Genomic DNA, 21,439 nt, shown 5'->3' with positions numbered 1-21,439 from the left:
ACATGTAACATATCCAGTTTTTATCAGTTTCCAAGTCCATCCATCTGTTACACCACACTCAATGCATTTGATCATCCATTGATTGAACCACACTTAATACATTTACTTTTCATCATCTAAGCACATTCATTAGTGAAACCACATGCAACATATCCAGTTTTGAGTATAATCAAAGTCTAAGTCCGTTCATCTGTTCTATCACATTCAATGCTTTAGATCATCCATTGGTTGAACCACATTAAATATGTCTAGTTTTCATCACGTAAGCACGTTAATGGGTTAAACCACATTTAGCACCATTTGGTCATCTATGCTCATTCATCTGTTAAACCTCATTTAACAGCTTTTACTGTTGGTTGGTTGTCTTAGCACATTTACATTTAATCAACCAAGTATTCTACCCTGGAAATCCAGAGTTCTCGCGAGAGCACAATGGAATTGTCTCTGCGAGACACTCTGGCAATGAGCAATGATGCACGTTACTTTTTCCCCTTGCATTCTGGGGAACCAGCTAAACTGATGAAGACAGCCCTGCAACGTTGGAGGACAGTACACATTGGATAGTGTTATCCGATTTTGTCGAAGTCCGAAATTATTCAGAGTAAACATGGTCTAGTGTTATCCAATTGCGTGCACTGAGATTTTCAAATGCATGCTTGTTGCCGCCCCTCGAGTTGGGCCATTACATTGTTCTTGGCCAGACCCCTTAATCTTTCTAGATTACCAGGGTCTGGATTTTCCAGGCTACAAGTATTCAGTATTTGTGGGTTAAACCACATTTTAGTCCTTCGATAATCTGAGCAAAGCCATTGCTCAAACAACATTATGATTTGCGTTATATCATCCAGGCACATACAGTATGATGTCATGTGCTTACTCACACTGCTCTTGCTCCTACCCTCCATCCTTAAGACTCCTCCCTCACTTCTCCGCCAGCGGACTGTTCAGCATTCAGTGTGCCTCCAAACCCAATCGGCCCGCCTCGCAGAGTGGTTAAAATCACAACTTTCTGGGCACTCTTCCATTTCCATCATGTCTCAGAGAAAGTGCAGGGTTTATTATTCATTATTATTTTGAGCTTTCATCTGCAGCTGATATCGATCTGATATAGATGAGCGTGTCAATTTCACCCAAGATTAACACACAGCTAAAGTCAGTGCTTTGGATTCGGAGACATTTGGCCACTGTGCTTCTTCACTGCAGTCGCCTGGTTGGATATTGATCAGATGACCACAAAAGCGCAGAGGCATCAAAACCTTTGTGTTTAGTATGAGTCATGCACATAAAGGCTCGACAGAAGTTTTCAAAGTTCTACTGAGTAAGCCACAACTCTCACAAGGCCTTCACTTTTGCTGAGCTGAAATGTGTAACCAGCACAGCACAGTAAAAACCCTCCCCGATAAAATCCATCCTGTCAAGCATGGACACAGAGCCTTTTCAAAAGAGGCGCTCAGCTAGGGTGTGGCTGTGTGCCAGCTCGCTATCTTGAGAGGCAGCCATCAAGGTCACTCCGTCAACAATTATGAACAGATTTCTCAGCGCCAGCGCTATGCCGCTGTGGGCCCATGACCCCAAGGGTGCAACTCCAGGCACTTCTCCTTCTTGTCATTCTCTCACTCCCCCCATCTTTTCATCCCTCTCTCTAACCCTCTTTCCTCTCGTCTCGGGCTGCTGAGGTGAGGTTGAGGAGCCAGGGCATTTCATCAATCTGGACTTTAAACTTGGCGGCCGAGGTCAGGAAGGAATGGCCACAGCGGCCAGATGCAAAATGAGTGCCTCGCAGCACAGTCCACACCAGACGCACACGTCTCTGTCTCTCTCGATCTCTTGCTCTTCCACTCTACAAGCCGACAGATGTCCAGTCACCCGCCTCGTGACTGAGGAGTGACCCTGCAGATGCAGGGAGAGGCTCAGTCTGTATGAGAGTTGAAGAAATGCAGAAAGGGGGGGGGGGGGGCACACTTAAATTACCTCCCTAAGATTTATGATTCACAACGGCAGACCTTGGCAAGCGCGAAAGACTAATAAGAGCAGACGATCATTAAGGTAATCTGTAGCTGACCAGCTAACGATAGAGTAAACTAATTACATGCTTAAAAGGAGAGAGTACTTTCTGGAGACCTGCTTCTCTGATGATGGCTGGGCTGAGAAAAACACTCTCTAATTAAGATATCACACATCCTCGCAGGGCCTGTCGGGCATTGGTGCGTTTTTCCACGACTATCACACCGTGGTCAAACTACTTTACAAAACCAATGACAACATTTGAAATAAGTTGCTGTGTAAGAGTCGGATAATCAGTGCACCGAGGAGGAAAAAAGACAAAGTTTTGGCTTAGTCAGAACAGCTGTGAGGACGAGCTCATTACTCGTCACTCTGATATTAAACCACAGTGCCCCCTACAGGCCAAAAGACGGTATTCACACAAGTAACGGAGCAGCCTTTCTCTGCCCAATTACTTTAAGAGAGATAGAGATAGATAGATAGATAGATAGATAGATAGATATCCATTTTTATATTTAGCCATGAACCATGCTAAATAAATACCCTTGTGCTCACAGACAAAATGTACACTGACAATAGTATACCTGCTGTAGAGTTTTTTACAAAACAAGGACACATCATAAAGACCTCCTTATAGAAGTGGTCTTCCTGTTACAAATGGAGGCAGAAGGCTAATTTCCTGCTTTGTGCTACCCCTCCCCTTACCTTTGTTCTCACAGACATCGATGAGTGTGTGACCAGGACTCACAACTGTGGAGCGACGATGGAGTGCAGGAACACCGAGGGATCGTTCAGCTGCGTTCCCAAGCAGCAGCGCTGTTACACAGGGTTCACTCAGGACACGCATGGCAACTGCATCGGTGAGACATGGGCTGCCCACGGAGCGAGGGCTCGCTAGTGCCCCCTAGTGGAATTAGATAGAACTGTAGATCATGGGCACATACGGAATACTATGCTAATCCGTCCAAACAAATGACCACTGTGCATACAATTTCAATGAATAGAAATGATGAATGTAATCTGAACTGAGGATTTGGGCTGGCGCAATTCTCGCCCATCTTTGTCTTCATCTCTCCTTGTTTCTGCCTCTCTCCCTCCCTAAAACTGCCTCTACCTCTGCCGCTTCCCTGCCCTCTCCTCTCCCCCCTTCTCCACCTGACTCATCCAGACATTGACGAGTGCAGCAGTCTGGCGGAGCCCTGCAGCTCGGGCTTCAACTGCATCAACACGGTGGGCTCGTACACCTGCCAGCGGAAGGTGATCATGTGCAGCCCGGGCTACCACGCCAGTCCAGATGGAGCCAGGTGCATTGGTGAGAGAGCGGAGAGTACCAAAGAGGGCCGGAGCAGGCCAGCGCTCCCCCCCCAACACACACACACACACACACACACACACACCTCCCCTCCACAACCCTCTCCTCTCCTCCCCTCCCCTCCTCTCCTCATCTTAGGCTCTTACTACTTGTCTCAACCATCAGACACTAGCACAGGGAGTTTTGTTTGAATTTTAACGGGGTTGTCTTCTTGTTTTAAGGTTTTTGTGGTAGTTATAGAGTTAATAAAGGATGATATTTATTGTGGGGTATGAACAGTGTGTGCTTGTTATTTACTCATAGTGGTTCTCCAATGTGTTTTTTGGGGCTGGGGTATTGTTTGCTAGGGGTGGAGATGGCCGTGGGTGTTGGTTGTAAGAAGGTTAATTGGCAAGGATCCAACAGATTCTTTAAGGGAAGTTAGATGCAGACACTAGAGAGTCAGTTACTATCTGAGGAACCTTGACAACACTCATTTTACTAATGAGTAAGTTCTTAAGCCTGAGATTAAGCTGTAGTGTTGTGGTACAAGATAAATGTACTCCATAGTCTCCGCACTGCAGTGCCAACCTGCTAATTAAGCTAGCTTGTTATTAGGAGTGGATGGAGCTTATGTCAAAACAGACTGATATGCCATCTAATTACTGCACAACCCACGTTTACACAGTGCCCATACTCTCCAGAGAGACCTCTGTCTTAGCTGGTATGCTCCAAGCAAGGGGGAGGCCCTGTGGTTGATCTCCTGCCAGGCAAAGATTGTTCTTTCCTTTCTTCTGTTTCCAGACATTGATGAATGTCAGACGGGCATCCACCGCTGTGGAGAGGGGCAGATATGTCAGAATGTCCCTGGCAGCTACCGCTGCAACTGCCAGACGGGCTACCAGTACGACGCCATCCGCCAGACCTGTGTGGGTGAGTGTGTGCGTGTGTGTGTGTGTGCACGCGGCAGCTAGTGCTGGAGGAGCTAACGCCGGCAAGCGGCTAGCGCTAACAGGAAAAGAGCCCCCTGGCTCAGTTCCAGCTCATGTACTTTGTTGTCATTGTGTTTGCATTGTTAGGCAGGCTGGGTTCGGTGTAATGAAGCTAGCTAAATGAATAACTCATGGGCACTTCAGTGTGTTTAGAGAGAACTAATGTCTTCATTTAGTAAAGTGGATACTCAAGTAGCAGATGACTCGGAGAGAGATCTGGCCCTTACATACATACATCCTGGCATTCTCTATTCTATTCTCAAAAGAGAACTCATTCATATTCTACCTGAGATTTTGTAAGAAATAAGATCAATTACCATTCTCACTGGATGGATCTCATGCATCAGCAGTACAGAAAATCTTCAAAGCCAAAAATCAAGCCAAAATAGTCAAACTTAGATCAATGATATTAATACAGTGAAACAGTAATAATAATAAAACTGCCTTGATGTATGCCACACAAACAGTCACTCTAAACTGGGAATGAATGTGGTTTAATTAGCTCTATTGGCCGAATGGAGTCGGTGCGTGGAGTAGGAAGACTAGGGAGGAGAGGCAGACCCAGCTTCATGCATGCCAATGAGGCCAACACAATTGCTTTTGTCTACTTGTGCTCTTCACTCTGATGTTCCGGCATACCAATGCAGTGCTGCCATGATGGGCTATGATCCTGGGGCTTTGTCTGACTCCTTTTGAACCATCGCATCGTCTTGCCCAGGTCAAGGCCCAATGCTTTCTCCATATCTATTCTGAAAAATGCATCACAGTGGGTTATTGATTTGCAAAAGAACACAGTGGCATGTACTTTGCTGTAAGTGGCAGGACTCCTACTGAGAGGGTATTTTTCAGTGTGGTGCAGTTTCAGTAGAAAATTCTGCCTCAAACCCTCTCCCCCCCTCTCTCTCTCTCTCTCTCTCTCTCTCTCTTCATTGGAAAACTATTATCATTATATTCACACTTGCCTAGTATTGTCATAATATAAACAGAACAAAATGTCTTACAGGTGGAAATGTAGCAATCAGATGTAAACATCAACACATATGTAACAGCAGCCACGACTGCCAAGTATGAGTCTGTGTGGCCCCTGACTGTCCGTGCTTCTCCTGTGTGTGCAGATGTGAATGAGTGCTGGCGCTACCCGGGCCGCCTGTGTGCCCAGACGTGCGAGAACACGCCAGGCTCCTACCAGTGCTCCTGCACGGCCGGCTTCTCCCTGGCCTTCGACGGCAAGAACTGCGAAGGTACAGCAGGAGACAACACACACACACACACACACACACACACATATGTGCACGCACATACACACACACTCCCTTCAGAATGAACTTAAGTTTTGTTGCTTCCTGTTGTTTGTGCTCTTGAGAAGCAGTTTTGTCTGTCAGATGTCTGAGGCTTTACTCCAACAGCCATAGAGGAGGTAATTAAATAAAATGAGGTAATTAAATAGAAAATTAAAAGGAACCTTCATTTCCAAACAAGAATGTTGGAAATGTTTATTTTGAAGAAGAACTTAATAGTGTTTGTAGCAGTTCCTAAGCAGTTGGCTCAGTGAAGTATGATCAAAAAGCTATATTTTTTTCTGTTGTTCATTGGTAGACTACTTGTTTATTCCCTTGCAGTCAACTGAGGACAATCTAAGAACACACTTGAGCTCCCGAAATAGGCCACAACTTCATGCTTGTCCTGCTTCTAAGAGCTGTCTCTGGGTGTGAATGTAGCTTCCTATCTTAGCCACATACTTGATGCTGTATAAATAGAATTTAGTCAATAAAGTAGGCCTATAAAATAATGGATGATGATGTGTGTTACACTATTTCACATATGTAATAACCACATATGACTTAAAACAGACATGTTTGTAGAACTGCTGCTTTCTGCCTGTCATTGAGTCTTTTCTTGAGGTACTGCCACAAGCTGGCGTTACTAGTTCTAACTGGATAAGCTGTGTGGAGTCCCAGTGGCGGCTCCTCATGGCTCTGATGCAGCCTAATAACGAGGCTCGCAGGTGCGGGCTGTCAGCCGCCAGACAGCGCGTCCACAGAGGCTGGTCTCCGCCAGCGCCCGTGCCTCAGAGAGACACGATGCCCTTTACCGTGCTTCACTCTGTCCCCCAACGCTGTCAAGCACGTTATTTAAGGAACTTTATCAAGGATGTTTGGGCTGTATTTTTAATGCCTCTCCTCTCTCATATTACGGTGGTGTAGTAATTTATCGAAGTGTGATGAGGAGCGGGTTGTTTCAAGGTCTAGAGTGGGAAGTAGTGCCAGAGATGTAGTGTAGGGAGGTGACCAGGGCCTCAGTTCTTCTGAATATTGGTGTAAACATAGACACCAGTGCAGAGGGAGCCAGTGGAGGTGAAGACAGCTCATTTGGCTGCGTGAGCCACTGACATTGGCAGGGAGGACCAAAACAATTACTCAGAAAAATGGGCTTTGCACACAGGTCTTAATATCTGGCATTTGACTGGAATAATATTGAATGTCATAAACATGTCATGGGGAGATGGCATGTAGTGTCATCAATATGTAGTTATAAAAGAGAGGCATAAAGTTGCGTCACAACATGTGTACACGAGCTGTAATGTTACTGTACACATGTTTGACACAACTGTATGTGTCTCTTAACTTGTGGAGCCCTTTATCTTGAGTTTCTCTGTAATGGTATCAGCATTGTTCTTGTGCTTTTGCTCAGATGTGAATGAGTGTGACACCAATCCGTGCAGCCAAGAATGCGCCAACATCTATGGCTCCTACCAGTGCTACTGCCGACAGGGCTTCTACCTGAAGGAAGACGGACACACCTGTGAGGGTAGGACTGCTCACCTGAACCCACACTGACTGCAGCACAAGGTTCCGGAACTCATACACAGATGCTTAAGTTCTATCTCTGACTCTTCAGTAAAGGAAATGAAAAAGGCAGTTGGTTTGTTTGTTAACTTGGTTATTTTCACTTCACAATTAGTTATTTGTCTTGGATTTCATATACTGTAATGAAATTGAAATAGGTCGATGCAACAGTAGTCAGTGGCTCTAATCACAATCACAGAATTAATTGCTCTGCCCTTTTGGAAAATTCTTCCCAGTGGGCTTCAGGAGTTTCACAGTAGAATCAGTCAACAGAATTAAATGAGTCTGTTGGTCTACACAACACATTCTGCCAAAGAACAAGGCTAGAATATACAATGAAGAATCCACAACAAACCCAACATACAGTGATATTGAAACCATTTGAAGAATGTCTAGGAACAGATTGTTAATATCTATTATTAATCTCTGGGACTGTTTCTTTCCCCTCTCCAGGATTGCATTGATTCTCTATGGCAAATGTATTTGTCTGATACGACTGCTTTAATGATTTCTAAGCAGGACTAAAAGTTAATTTCACAAAAGAGGTGATGTACTGAAAGTATTGATTGAAGCATGAGACAATGTTTCCCTGAGTGAGGCTTCGGAGCAGTGGCATCAGGCTTCTGGTCAAGAGGGATTGATTTTTTTTTTAAGGCTGTCTCCTTAGTGAAAGAGCCAAGAGATATCTTATGTCACTTGCTTTCACAGGGCCACCCAAAATGAGAGAGAGAGAGAAAGAGGCGCGAACACACACACACACACACACACACACACACACACACACACACACACACACACACACATATACACACACAAACACACATGCACATGCACATACGCACACACACACACATACACACAATCATAATATAAACTCATAGCAGGGCGAAGATACTGACCTCACACATACACACACACACACACACCTACACACGCACACACACATACATACATGTAAATGTATAAATAAGCAGATACACATAAGAATGCATGGTCACAGTTCCTTTTTTGAAGAGATTCTAGTGGAGTGTATTGATGGAATCCTTGAAATGACAAGTGTGTGTGTGTGTGTGTGCGTTGGCTTTCAGATATTGATGAGTGCTCGCAAAGCATTGGCCACCTGTGTGCCTTCCAGTGTGTGAATGTCCCTGGTAGCTACCAGTGTGCCTGCCCACCCAGCGGCTACACCATGTCGCCTAACGGCCGCACTTGCAGAGGTATGTAAACACACACAGGCATGTACACATGCACACACATGCACACACACACACACACACACACAAACACATGCACACATTAACTGCACACACGACCACACACATATGTGAGCTCACACACTATTAGTCTTGGATGCATACATACACACATCTGTAAACAGTCCTTGTCCCTTGATGTTGCAAGTGAGAATATAAAATATAAGGAGAAGCAACTTATAATAAATGATAGGGATTCATTTTAAAACAGACTAATTTTACCCTTCAGGGTGTACATTTTAGCTACGTACATCAATATGGATCGCAACGGTTCTTTAAAATTACATTTCACAGAGCTTCAGGGTGGGAACTAATTGAGCTAACTGCTAACCGCACACACACAAAAAAAAATCAACTCTCAATCGCACGTATTGGATAGATCCCTTCCGTCCTCATTTACTGTCCTGGCACTTAACTAACATGCTCCAGTAGAGGTGTTGCCTCGCTCTTTCACTACCCAGCCCCTGAAGTGTTGAGCCAGGCCAGAGCCTAACTGCCTGCCTGCCTGCCTTCCTGCCGATTCCCAAAAGGTTAAAATTTGCAAGTGATGAATGAATTAGAGCGGGGATTGGAGGCGGCGAGCTGGAACGGGCCGCGCATCTATAAGATGAGATGCATAAGTAATGCGGGCGGCCGCGCCCGCTGCTCTATTGACTCCTGGCTGGATAAGGCACGACCCTGCTCTCGCTCCTCGCGCTCGCCGACTGATTGGTGTTGTCCCTGACAACACGAACCTCGGTGGCTCTGATTTAGAACAGCGTGATTTGAGAGACATTAGTCGTCTGGGGGGTGAAAAAGAGGGCTACTTCCATCCCTCCCGTGCTCTGTGTGTTTTCATCCCTGGAATCGTGTGAGTGCTCCTGAAATGTTACAGTTAGAAATAAAAAAATTGTTATTTTGGCTCGCCGCTGCAGCCGAAACATTTAGGGGATCTGGGTTTATTCAAGTAGTCCTCTTTAAATGGCTTTTCTGGGAACTCTGAAAGGAGTGAAAAAGCTGTTGTCGAAAAAGCCTTAGCAGCTGGTGACCAACATTTTCAGTGCACCCCCTTTGCTCTAGCCTCTCCACCACTGCCAAAAGCTGCACATAGCTTTTCATGCTTACTTTAGGTTTTTTTGCGATGGCAATTCATATGGGGGAAAAAATCGCAGAGTGTGACAATTTTCCCACTTACGGAGCGCTGAATGAGCAATCACTTCAAAGCTTGACTACGGACTTCCTCCAGGAGCATAATTGTCATTGTTGAGTCACTGAGGCCCTGGAGTGGTGTCTTGTTGCTGAGGTGCTCTTGTCAGGGTGCTCACTGTGATCCTTTGGAGGTGTGCACTGCCGTATGGTCCTAACTCAGAGGTTGTGCCTGTTTCCTCAGACATTGATGAGTGTGCCATTGGATCCCATAACTGCTCCTTGTCGGAGAGCTGCTTCAACATCCAGGGAGGCTTTCGGTGTCTGTCCTTCGCCTGCCCCTCCAACTACAGGAAGGTGTCCGACACGTACGTATTTGCACACCACACCAAACTTCACCCCCCCCCCCCCACACACACACACACACACACCAACACACACACACACACACACACACACACACACACACACACACACACACACACACACACACACACACAAACAAACAAGTGTTAGATGCGTAAGACACACACATGCCCTGTGTTAAGTAAGTACGCATGCAGACACCTGCTTTGGGTTGGGGCCAGGGAAGAGTGTGAGAATGGAGAGGTGGGGTACATGGAGGGCTAGAGGACCCAGCGGTGCATGGGCACGTGTAATGGGGGAATTAAGCGGTTGTGTGAGCCAGTGGTACAGAGCGCTTGTTAACATGGAGAGATGGGGGTCATTGTGGTACATGCGCACGTGTGTGTGTGTGTGTGTGTGTGTGTGTGTGTGTGTATGTGTGTGTGTGTGAATCCGTGGTGCTCGATGGCGCTGGGCTCTAATGGGGGATGGCCTCCATCGAGCTGAGGGGTACATGGGGTCTGCACAGGACTCATTTGGCGCGGGCTTAATCCAGCACGTCTGGGGCACCGGTTTCAGCGGATCAATTGGGTAGACACAGATGTGTACACTACACATGCAGCTAGCATGGGGTGGCTGCCCTACACATATACTTGTTGCCACCCCATGCTAGTTGTAGGTGTGGTGTACACATCACAGAGACATATTATGTGCACACACAAGGACGCGCTCACACGCCACACATTAGCATACACCCACACAGAGACTCTCTCTCTCTCTCTCTCTCTCTCTCTCTCTCTCTCACTAACTTCTTCTTGTCTATATTACACACACTACACAGACTTTCTCTCTCTCCCTCTGCCTCTCTGTCTCTGCACCCCCCCATCCCCACCCCCCACCACACACACACTCACACACACATACATTTCCCACAGGCAGTAGCAGCACCCTGGAGAGCCCTTATCATTGGACTATGCTCGGCAGGGGCTTAGGCAGGGTCCAGTACACCTGAGACCAAATCCAAACACCATCACACCCCGCAGCTCTCCTCTCCTCTCCTCTCCCTTCTCCCTTCTCCCCGCCACATCCCCCCCCCCCTCTCTCATGGGCAGCAGGCAGTCCTCTGGGTGACCAATCCCGACCTTATCACAGAAGATCATCGCTTACGGTTTTAGTGCATCTGGGAGTTGCAGTTTTGTCTCTAATCTGGCAGGTCTGACAAAGGCTCTGTGCTTCCATTGAGGCAGTGGAAGAGATTGTCAATAAAGGTCATTATCCCTGACAGCCCTGTCCGTTGGTGGCTGGCTGTCGCTGCAGTAATCACGGCACTCCGTAGAGGAGATGCACTCTTCAAAGTAAAGTACATCTGGCTTTTCTCTCTGGAGATAAACACAAAGGCATGGATAAGTTGGGCTTGGTTGGGTTTTGCTCTGCAAGGTCAATGTATGCTGGAGATATTTTTATCCGGCAAGATAATAGTATGTCAGTGTGCAGAAATGTATTGTTTCCTTTATAGTCCTGTACATTTGTATTAGTATAGTATGGGTGCTGCTACATTGAATAGGACACAGAGTAAGACAAAAATATTTGTTTTCAGAACATTACAGAATTGCACAGCTAAAGAACTCACTAAAAAGATTGCACAGTCACTAATTGCACAGCTAAAGAACTCACTAAAAAGAAATGAAACAAATAATAGTGATATTAATCATATATTTATTTATAAATATATGATTAATAATAATTAATCACATATTAATTAATATCTCTGTGATATTCTCGGCCTGTAGTTTTGTTATGCTATTTGTTCGCTGCTTTTCCCCTCTCTTTCACTCTTGTATTGAGGTAGGTGAATCCAGTGTGGCCTGTTCCTTTTATAGGCCATTTCTATTTTAAGGGATATGTAATCAGGAAGTACACACAGAATGTTTACACTCTGAAAAGTGGATCATCATTTATTTGTATATTAAGCCATAGTAGGACAAATAGACCAGAGGACAGTGGTGTATGAGAGAGAGGGAGAGAGAGAGAGAGAGAGACAGAGAGAGAGCGCATGTGTGAGTGTATGTGAAAGTATAATCATTTAAAACTCTCTTTTGTCCCATGGCACATTTTTTTTTTCTCATGACACTTTGTCTTTAGTATTCTTTGCATGATTTCACTATTTACTTGCATTGTGCTCAACGTGTGAGTCACTGTGAATGAGCACAATTATACGTAAATGTAATGATATGCATTCATCCACCAGATTGTCCTTTGTTCCTTCTCTCTCTCTCTCTCTCTCTCTCTCTCTGCCTCCCTCTCTTTCCCTCTCTCCCCCCTCTCTCTCTCTCTCTCTCTTCCTCAGTCGTTGTGAGCGTGTGAGCTGCCTGAACGTGCAGGACTGCCAGAGCTCTCCACTGCGCATCACTTACTACCAGCTGAGCTTCCAGACCAACATCGTCATCCCGGCGCAGATCTTCCGCATCGGGCCCTCGCCTGCCTACGCCGGTGACAGCATCATGATCGGCATCACGCGCGGCAACGAGGAGGGCTACTTCAGCACACGCCGGCTCAACAGCTTCACGGGGGCCGTCTACCTGCAGCGGCAGGTGCCCGAGCCGCGCGACTTCCTGGTGGACGTGGAGATGAAGCTGCTGAGGCAGGGCACCTTCACCACCTTCCTGGCCCGCATCTACGTCTTCATCACGGCCAACGCCGCCTAGAGACACTATACACACTACACACACACACACACACACACACACACACACACACACACACACACACACACACACACTACCTTCCTGGCCCGCATCTACGTCTTCATCACGGCCAACACCGCTTAGAGACACTATACACGCTACACACACACACACACACACACACACACACACTACCTTCCTGGCCCGCATCTAGGTGTTTATCACGGCCAACGCCACCTTGAGACATAAACACTAGACACACACACACACACACACACACCACCTTCCTGGCCCGCATCTTTGTCTTCATCACAGCCAACGCTGCCTAGAGACACAAAGCATGCAAAGATACTCAGTCACATAATCACACACACATTGATACCACTTTTCACCATACAAGCCTTCCTGCCCATATAAAAGGGTTTTTTGTGGCCAGTGGACCTTAATGAACTGTAGCCATTGATCTGTAATTGAAGATAACACACACACACACACACACATACACATACACACACACACAGGCCTCTCCTGGCCCTTTTCTTGTCCAACTAATGCTCTTTTCGGGAGGGGCCACACACAAACACATATACACACAGACACATCTCCCCTGTATGAAAGTTCTTATCAAGGCCAAATCTCCTTAGTGCTGATGCACCATTTATATAATGCTGATGAACTTTTCCTGGGCAATAGCAACACCCTCATTACAACCAAGGTGCCTTGACGAAAACATACACACACACACACACACACACATACATTAAGCTCACACCTTATATGAAACACACACACACATTAACTTATGCTCACAGCTCACATACAGCACATCTACACACAGACACACACAGACACACACACACACACGCGCGCACACACACACACACAGTGTATTTAACCTGGTGTGTGTAGCGTTTTTTCACATGGTGCTAACCTCCTGATTCCTGCGGGACTAAGGCTCATTATTGTGATTTGTTTAGTGCATTGTTCAGCAGTGGAAGCTGCTGACATCTCTGCATCTGATGAAAGCGCCCTCTCTGCCTCGCTCATTATATCCTCCTCATTATCCCAACACCACCCCACCCCACCAACAAAAATGAAGAAAAAGATCAGGATGCTGTCCAAAGACCTTTTTGATGTAACTTTTCTCTATTTCTTTTCACTTTTTAATCATGATTTGAAAGTACTTTACAGATTGGTCTCCCACATTAGAATTCCAGCATTGCTAACTGTCCACTAGTAACTTTATTACCACATTCCTCCATTCAAATCATTTTATTTATGCTAGATGATGTTTTCATTTGGCTCACTGTTACACCACTTCTAATTAATGTCTTACTAGCCAGACCAGTATTTCACCAGCATGTTATTCATTATACCTGAAGTAAGGGTGCAGAGAGCATTACATGTCTAAAGTTCCCTTTCCCACTAGTACCTTTCCCTGTACTTCACATTCATCTCGACTCCAACCGGCAATGGGCTTACCGCCGTCAATACTGCACTCTTAATTTTTACATTATTCCTAAGATTGTAATTGGTAACATTGTCATAATGATTACTTAAGAAGCATCACACGGATGAATGGATGTATGATATTGTTCAAAGCTTACAGCTGTAGGGGCTTTGTCAGGCAAATGTAATAGCCTGTCATCATTTGACATTCACACAGAGTGGATATGTGTGAGCTAAATTCCAGCACTGAAGATGTTCATGTTTATAGTTTATTTTTTGTATGTTTAACTACTTATTTTCTTGTATTTGGTATTTTTTAATGTGTAACTGTGTAGTTCATTCTCAGGGTCAAGGTAAATCAGACAGTCATCAAGAAACAAACTGATCCACTCGAATATTCTGCTGCAGAGATTGCCAATGTGTAGGACATTTGGTTTGTGCCCTGAAACAGTAATCATTAATTTTCTAAACATATTACACTCACAGACTCCTCATGCCTGTGCATATGTTACTGTTTCATATTTCATTGCTTTTTGACAAATCACCCAGTGTATAGCAATAAAGAATTGACAGCCACTCTCTCAATAAAAGACCATAGACTCATTTCCACGTTGTTTATTGTGATCATGTTTCCCTAAGTTAGTGCCACTGTGTTTCAATTTCACAATTTTTCAAATTAATGTCTCCTAATTAGATTCTCTTTAGTTGATGACTCCTAATTGGTGGTAATTCAGATCAAAGAGGCTTATAAGAACCTCCATGAAAGCAGCCATTATTACATTAATGGAAGTTAACTCTATTTTTTCCAGGAGTAGGTAATGCTTCACGTAATGCTAGTGTTTCCAGTGCTTTTTATGAACAGTTGGTAAATATCTCCATCTGTTGGTAAAAGAGAGTACATTTTTGGTTTGGATTTTTGACCCAGTCATGTGCTGTATCTGTCTGTGTCTGTCCCCCAAGTATTAACTCTCTAAACGTCCTCCTGGCCTTTTAGCTTACTCCCATTCTTACACACCCCATATATACACATGTACTCATTCACTCATACTACACCTGCACATACACACACATGTACTCAAGACAAAGAGTTGATGGGACACGTGGCTTCCCATGCCTCAGGAGAACTGTCTGAAAAAGCCCAAACTGATGAGTCTTTGCACATCAGCACCTCTGTGTCGCCCCTGCTGCCTGTCACCAGTGTTTGGATGTGACTTGGATGTTTGGATGTGCGTGGCTTGTGTGGGTCGCACCCTGGAGAAGACACACCCTGCACAGCACCCCATTGTTTGGCCTATCAGCACAGGGCGTGTGCAGTGTTCAAAGACAACAGTGTGTATAGTGAGTGTTGGACATCATTGCTGATAGCCCCCAGTAGCTATCTACGAGTGATATAGTGATAAATCAGCTCCAAACTTCATATGCAGTGAATATGAGGGACCGCAATGTTACCTATATAGAAACAATAATAATAAATCATGTATTTCCTTTGTGTCATTGTACTATTTCATCTTAGTATTTTGAGATATGCATTTAGAATGGTCATCTCAAAGGACCACCATATACAATGGGAATCACCTAACAATAGAGACTTCAAAGACAGAACAATAATCAGCACAAACACTGGAGTCTTTTAAAACACCCCACCCAGATGGCAAAATGAAACATGGACTGTGCCAGCATGTGCCCCATTGGCCTCTTGCCCAAAAGATTGGAACAAGGTGTGCCCTTCTTTCCTTTTAAATTCTCTCCTGATTCACTCTCCATACCCTTCCTGCCATTCAGGTGGCATCCCACACACACACACACACAAACACAAATAGGAGAACACTGTTCCTCCTTTATCAGTGCAGCTAAATATATACATTGTGCGGTTCAACAGGCCTTCAGCCCACAGAGCAAACATGACTGGAAAAATAATTTGAGAAGTAATGAAACTTGTGACAATGCGCTGGTTGAAAGCTCTCATTAGTGGGTCAGCAGCAGGTTTGTGGTAGGTTGAAGTAGATGGGCAATTGGAGAGAGCTTGAACATGGGCTGGTTTACACTGTTTAAACTCACAGAACCACCAATGTTTTTCAGCCCAAAGCTTTTCTTCTGCATGAGAGACTAAACAAAAAGCAATAGTTTAAACACCTAGAATGCAGAGTATGTGTTTTCCAATAAACCACCTTACAATCTGTCAATAGAGAATCTTGTCATTCCTGAACCACAATGTCTTATGATGAAGAAACAATTTCCAGAGCTCCAGCAGCTTTGCTGCAGCTGCACACAGCTGAAACAGTGATTTTATTATGTTTAAGTTCTTATGTTTAAGCAACAATTTGCCCTTCTACCTGCTTTTCTAAAGGGCCTTTTCTTTTCAAGTTTACAATCGACATTCGTTTGAGTGACAGTTCTCAATGTAAAACCCAATGAGGAATGTAACAGTGTTATAGGCCTAACTCTAAAATTATGAATTTAATCCAGGCCTTCATTATTATTTATCTTACCTGTTGCCCTGTTGGTGTCACTCACATTGCATCCATCGGGTCATAAAAATTGCCTCTGCTCCTCCGGTTACCCCGAGATCCACCAGAGATTAAATCAAGGGTTTGTAATTAAAGCCAACTTCCTCCGAGGTCTGCGGTGGCAGGGCTTCAACACATGAGCGCTCACGGAGCTGCCACTCAAACGGGGTTCACCTTGCCACCGCGCGCCCCGCCCGCCTTTGATCCTAAAGGGGAATTTAAAGATAAAAGCGGAGTTATTACCTGAGGATGGCGACTTGGGTCAGACCGAGGAGTCTTTCATCATCGAACAAGTGCCGGGCGCTCCGTTATAGATTGATAGCGAGCATGTTCCACTTCAAACGCTTGGCAGCTGGCTGGCACTATAGCCAACTTAACCCTTCGTGATAGCCTATGGGTGACTTCAAAAGCTGACTCATCATTTCTTAGTGATCAAGTCATGTCGTTATGATAAACACAGAGTAGTTTGGATATAGTTTACCCCCAAAAATCTACTTTTAAAGCCTTAAAATATTTACCCATGTATAGGCCCACCATAAAACTAAGGATCTAAATCTGTACAAGATTTGTTTGTCACTTTAGCACAGAATGATCCAGAATATTGTTCAAGTAGTGAACATAAAATAGTCACCATGCATTTTCATATTACAGAAAAATGTCTTTTACACCTCTTGTTGGAATATGTTTTAGGTTTCCAACTTTAATGTTGAAGACATCATCTCAGACCACCAAATATATGTCCAGTCTTAAAAAGAATTTTGTGAGACAAATACTTAAAAGGACTGGCTGAAAGTCAATTATGTGGTCCAAAGTCATGTCTTTTGTGCATGCAATGTTTTATTGCCAACTTCTCGGTTGAGACATCATCCTTCATCCTTTTGCCAAGATTTGAGCTAATCTGGATTCATTGTTTTGGGCTGTTGAACCAAATACACAGGGCTTGGTACCATCAACTCTAACATTAACCAGTCAAAGGGTGCAAGTGACACAGACTGGGACATCTCTCTCTCTCTCCAATCAAATTTAAGCAATCCTATTTGGAATAAATTAATAAATATAATAATACATAAATTAATATAAATTATCAATATCAATATCAAATACATTATTGTGTACATAATACTTTACTCTCCTATTTGTCCATATTATTTATGCTGGTCTCTAGACCTTATTCTTGCACTGTTGCACTGTTGGACTACTGTTGGACTACTTTTTGCACCTTTACCATGACACTCACTCTCTTGAGCACCTTACCATGCACACAGAACTACAGGACTACTGTTGGACTACTTTTTGCTGTTGGACTACTTTTTGCACCTTCCCCATGACGCTCACTCTCTTGAGCATCTCACCATGCACACAGAACTACAGGCCAGTCCCGGCCCTGTCACTGCAAGCGTCTCATGCTTGATCACCCTCAAGCAAGCACACTGTGGATTTTTTTATTTAATTCATACAGTATATTTAGTATTTAGTTTTGTTAGTTTTTCTTATCTTCTACTGTCTCTATTGTACAGTGGAGTTTTGTTATATGTTTATACTTATACTTATATTTACCATTTCTGCTGTAAGTGCATGTTGTGTGTGATGTCTGTATGCTACTGAGACCTTTGAATTTCCCCTTGGGGATCAATAAAGTATCTATCTATCTATCTATCTATCTATCTATCTATCTATCTATCTATCTATCTATCTATCTAAATATATAAATATAAATTGGCAGTATCTCTACACTGTCAGACATACAAAGCAGAGTCAGAACATCACCAAGTGCAGGCTGAGTGACCAAAGTAGCCATAGAGAAAGGCAGAAACAAAAAACATCATGATTACCCAAAGAGCTAAGGGTATGTGGTCACTGCATGATAGGGAAGGTATAGAGTCATGCGGTGCACTTTCTTCTATACCATGATAAGTATCTACCCAAAAGAGAATCTGGAGAATCTGTACATGGTCATGCCAATCTAATTGAATTGAGTTGAGAGAGAGAGAGAGAGAGAGAGAGAGAGATAGTGTGTGTGTGTGTGTGTCGGTGTAACTATTCAGGTGATCACCACCTGAGGGAAGTGTAGAGCACATACTGTAGCACCTATGTGCATCTGTAACTGTGTTTGTGTGTAATCTGGGCAGGATCAGACAAGACATTGTGTGTGTGTGTGTGTGTGTGTGTGTGTGTGTGTGTGTGTGTGTGTGTGTGTGTGCATCTGTGTGTGTGTGTGTGTGTGTGTGTGTGTGTGTGTGTGTGTGTGTTTGCATCTGTGTGTGTGTGTGTGTCTCTCTGTGTGTGTGTGAGCAAGTGAGAGACAGAGACAAAGAGAAACAGACTGACTGGCTGTGGCTTTGATTGTGTGTATGTTTGTCACATGTGTGTGTGTGTGTGTGTGTGTGTGTGTGTGTGTGTGTGTGTGTGTGTGTGTGTGTGTGTGTGTGTGTGTGTGTGTATGTGTGTGTGTGTGTGTATGTGTGTGTGTGTGTGTCTATCTGACTGTCTGTGTGAGCTTGTGTGGTTGTGTGTATCTACAGCCTAATGTTTTCAGCCAAATCCAGTCGCTGACTGACAGAGCATTCATTTGGCAGCTCTGTGTATTTCTGCCAGCGGGGGCATCTGTCTGATTTGCCCGTGCATTACGATGATGGATTTGTACTCTGTCTTATTTTGGATGAACCCCCAGCAAGACTTTAACCCCTGATATGGCTTCTCCTTCACCTGTGAAAAATCCCCACCCAGTCCCCAGTCCACTAATATGAGTTTGCACCACATGTAATGAGTATTATGAAGGTATGGTTTCAGTTACTAATGAGCAAATAATGAATAATTAAACTCACCTAAATAAACTCACCTTTTTGACACTGGAGAGTAAAGAATACACTTAGAGATGGTTGTAGTGTTACTGTAGGATTGTAGTCATATTACAGTAGTCTACTGATATTTCATGGTTAGACGTAGTTGATGACAGTGTTAAATGTCTATTGATTGTGATGATATGTTGACTTGCACAGAACACGCTAAAGAAGTAAGTGATTTTGAAAAAGTGTCTTTGACTGTAATGCACCGTAGACATTCTGTCACTGGTTGTAAATGCCACTGAGTATGGTTTCAAGAGCCTATTCTTAAAATCTATGTGGGCCATCTGTTATGGCATGGAGACTTCTCAGCTTTCCATATTCCATTGTTGCTACTGGATACATGCAACACACTGCAGTAAAGAATGAATGTCTGCCAAATAGTGAAGCATAATATAAAGGAAACAGCTCTCTGATGAAGAGATTTAAAAGCCATTTTACCAGTTGTTCATAATTCCAGTTCAGATTTGATGATCATGTTACTTAGATATTCAGATATACATGAAATCCTAAGACTCCTAACTATTCTGATGAAATATTTTTTTTTCACAAAGCTCCATGTCCATGTGTTTGGCTTTGCAAAGGCAGCACTAGCTGTAGGTGGCGCTACAGACCACCCATGGGCATATCAGCCCGTTTGGGTGAAAGAATGTTCACTTGCACAACACACACTTGCGTAACCTGTCTGTGTGTGTCAGCTCGTCAAATGTATGCTCACAGTTTCCACTGCAGCTCACGTGGTGAACAGGGTTCGAAAAACATCACTCCCCACACCCTATCCCAACCCTCTCTAAAAGATCGCCTCCCAGGCCTTTACAGACACACTCTCATCTAGGCCCATACTGGGTCAAAGTGAGCCTTGAGTTGCCTTTGAATAAAGATGTTATTAAATCATTAGCCCATATCAAGCTGACATTTATTTGATTTCTTCAAAAGGCTGTCATTTTTATTGCTAAGCGTGGCAACGTTTTTTTTCAGTTGTTTGTGCATGATGTGCTTGTTTAAAGGGCAGGGTGGAAACATTTGAATTATTTTATCTACCATTTTACATCAGCGGGCTGGGTTCCATGAAGTCATAATAATTGGAGTGGATGGATTGCTTTAGGAAGTGGTCAGGAAGTGGCCGACAGAGATCTCACTGGATGGCAGCATTATGAGCACGTGTGTCCCCTGAACAAGGGGATAACCACTGGGAAATCCCAAAGAGACGTCCACTCCAGAGAATGGACATGGCATGAACCTGGTTGGCACACACCCAGGGCTAGGGGCAAACCAAAGTGAAACCTGCCTCACCACAGACCCAGGCCAGACTGGGTCTTGTTTTGCTGGGTTCAGTTGGTTTCGGGTCCGGCTTTAGTCTGGGATTACTCGGGTGTGGATCTGATGAGTTGGATCTATTGGTTGAGTCAGCTACTCTCTCTTAATAAGCACAGCCACAATTTGTAGCCTCTCAGTTTCAAATAAGTCTACAGCTGGTCATAATGTATCTCTGTTTATGCAAATAATTTATGTCTGGAATTCTGCATGAAGTTCATGTGTAAACACTGCATGCCATCTTCACAGGGCTTGTGAAAGTTTGACAGACTGAATATTGTGGTGACTAAACTATGTACTGTTTATGCGGGGAACAGATAATATCTCATATCTGACACATTAATTAACTTTCATTGTTGATGAATTAATTACCTCGTGGTAAGCGTCTCATGGTAGCGTCTCATTGTAAGCGATTTGTTTTTTTTGGAGACAATTGGATGGAAATAGTACTGAGGCATCACAAAATTTGCGTATCGTTCAAGGAGATTACAGTATAAGCACTCTGGTTGCAATCTACATGCCAGGGCACAAAAATGTATGCAGATCAAGTCACGCAATGAAATTAAAGTATTAAAGTACTTACACCATGCTATGGCAAAAAAAAAGAGCTCAAATTGTGTTGCATGGTGTACCATCTTGTGTTAAATCCAGGGCAGTGAGGCACCTTTTCGCCAAGCTGCACTCATCAACACAACTCCCCGCCTCACGTTAATTAAACACTGCACAAGAGGACTTTTAATGACAGTTTGTATCAGGGGGAGGGAGGCTGGTCTCTCTCTGCGCTCG

At 44.2% G+C, this 21,439-nt stretch overlaps 1 protein-coding gene across 1 annotated transcript in view; it reads left to right on the top strand.

Moving 5' to 3' along the window:
- Positions 1–14,592, top strand: part of fbln2 (fibulin 2) — a 65,673-nt gene extending 51,081 nt beyond the window's left edge. The window contains exons 11-18 of the mRNA XM_076269295.1: positions 2,724–2,864; positions 3,173–3,316; positions 4,100–4,228; positions 5,403–5,528; positions 6,979–7,095; positions 8,222–8,350; positions 9,756–9,879; positions 12,204–14,592. Of these exons, the coding sequence (XP_076125410.1) occupies positions 2,724–2,864; positions 3,173–3,316; positions 4,100–4,228; positions 5,403–5,528; positions 6,979–7,095; positions 8,222–8,350; positions 9,756–9,879; positions 12,204–12,561 (1,268 nt within the window). The 3' untranslated portion in view covers positions 12,562–14,592. The remainder of the gene's footprint in view (positions 1–2,723; positions 2,865–3,172; positions 3,317–4,099; positions 4,229–5,402; positions 5,529–6,978; positions 7,096–8,221; positions 8,351–9,755; positions 9,880–12,203) is intronic.
- Positions 14,593–21,439: the final 6,847 nt, after the last annotated feature.

This window comes from Alosa pseudoharengus, unplaced genomic scaffold (genome assembly GCF_046254945.1).
Source record: "Alosa pseudoharengus isolate Yale_2024_CS ecotype anadromous, Long Island Sound unplaced genomic scaffold, YU_APseudo_1.1 YU_APseudo_1.1_scf_5, whole genome shotgun sequence".
Taxonomy (NCBI): domain Eukaryota; kingdom Metazoa; phylum Chordata; class Actinopteri; order Clupeiformes; family Clupeidae; genus Alosa; species Alosa pseudoharengus.
Note: the sequence above shows the minus strand (reverse complement) of the source record. Positions and strands in the feature narration are given on the sequence as shown.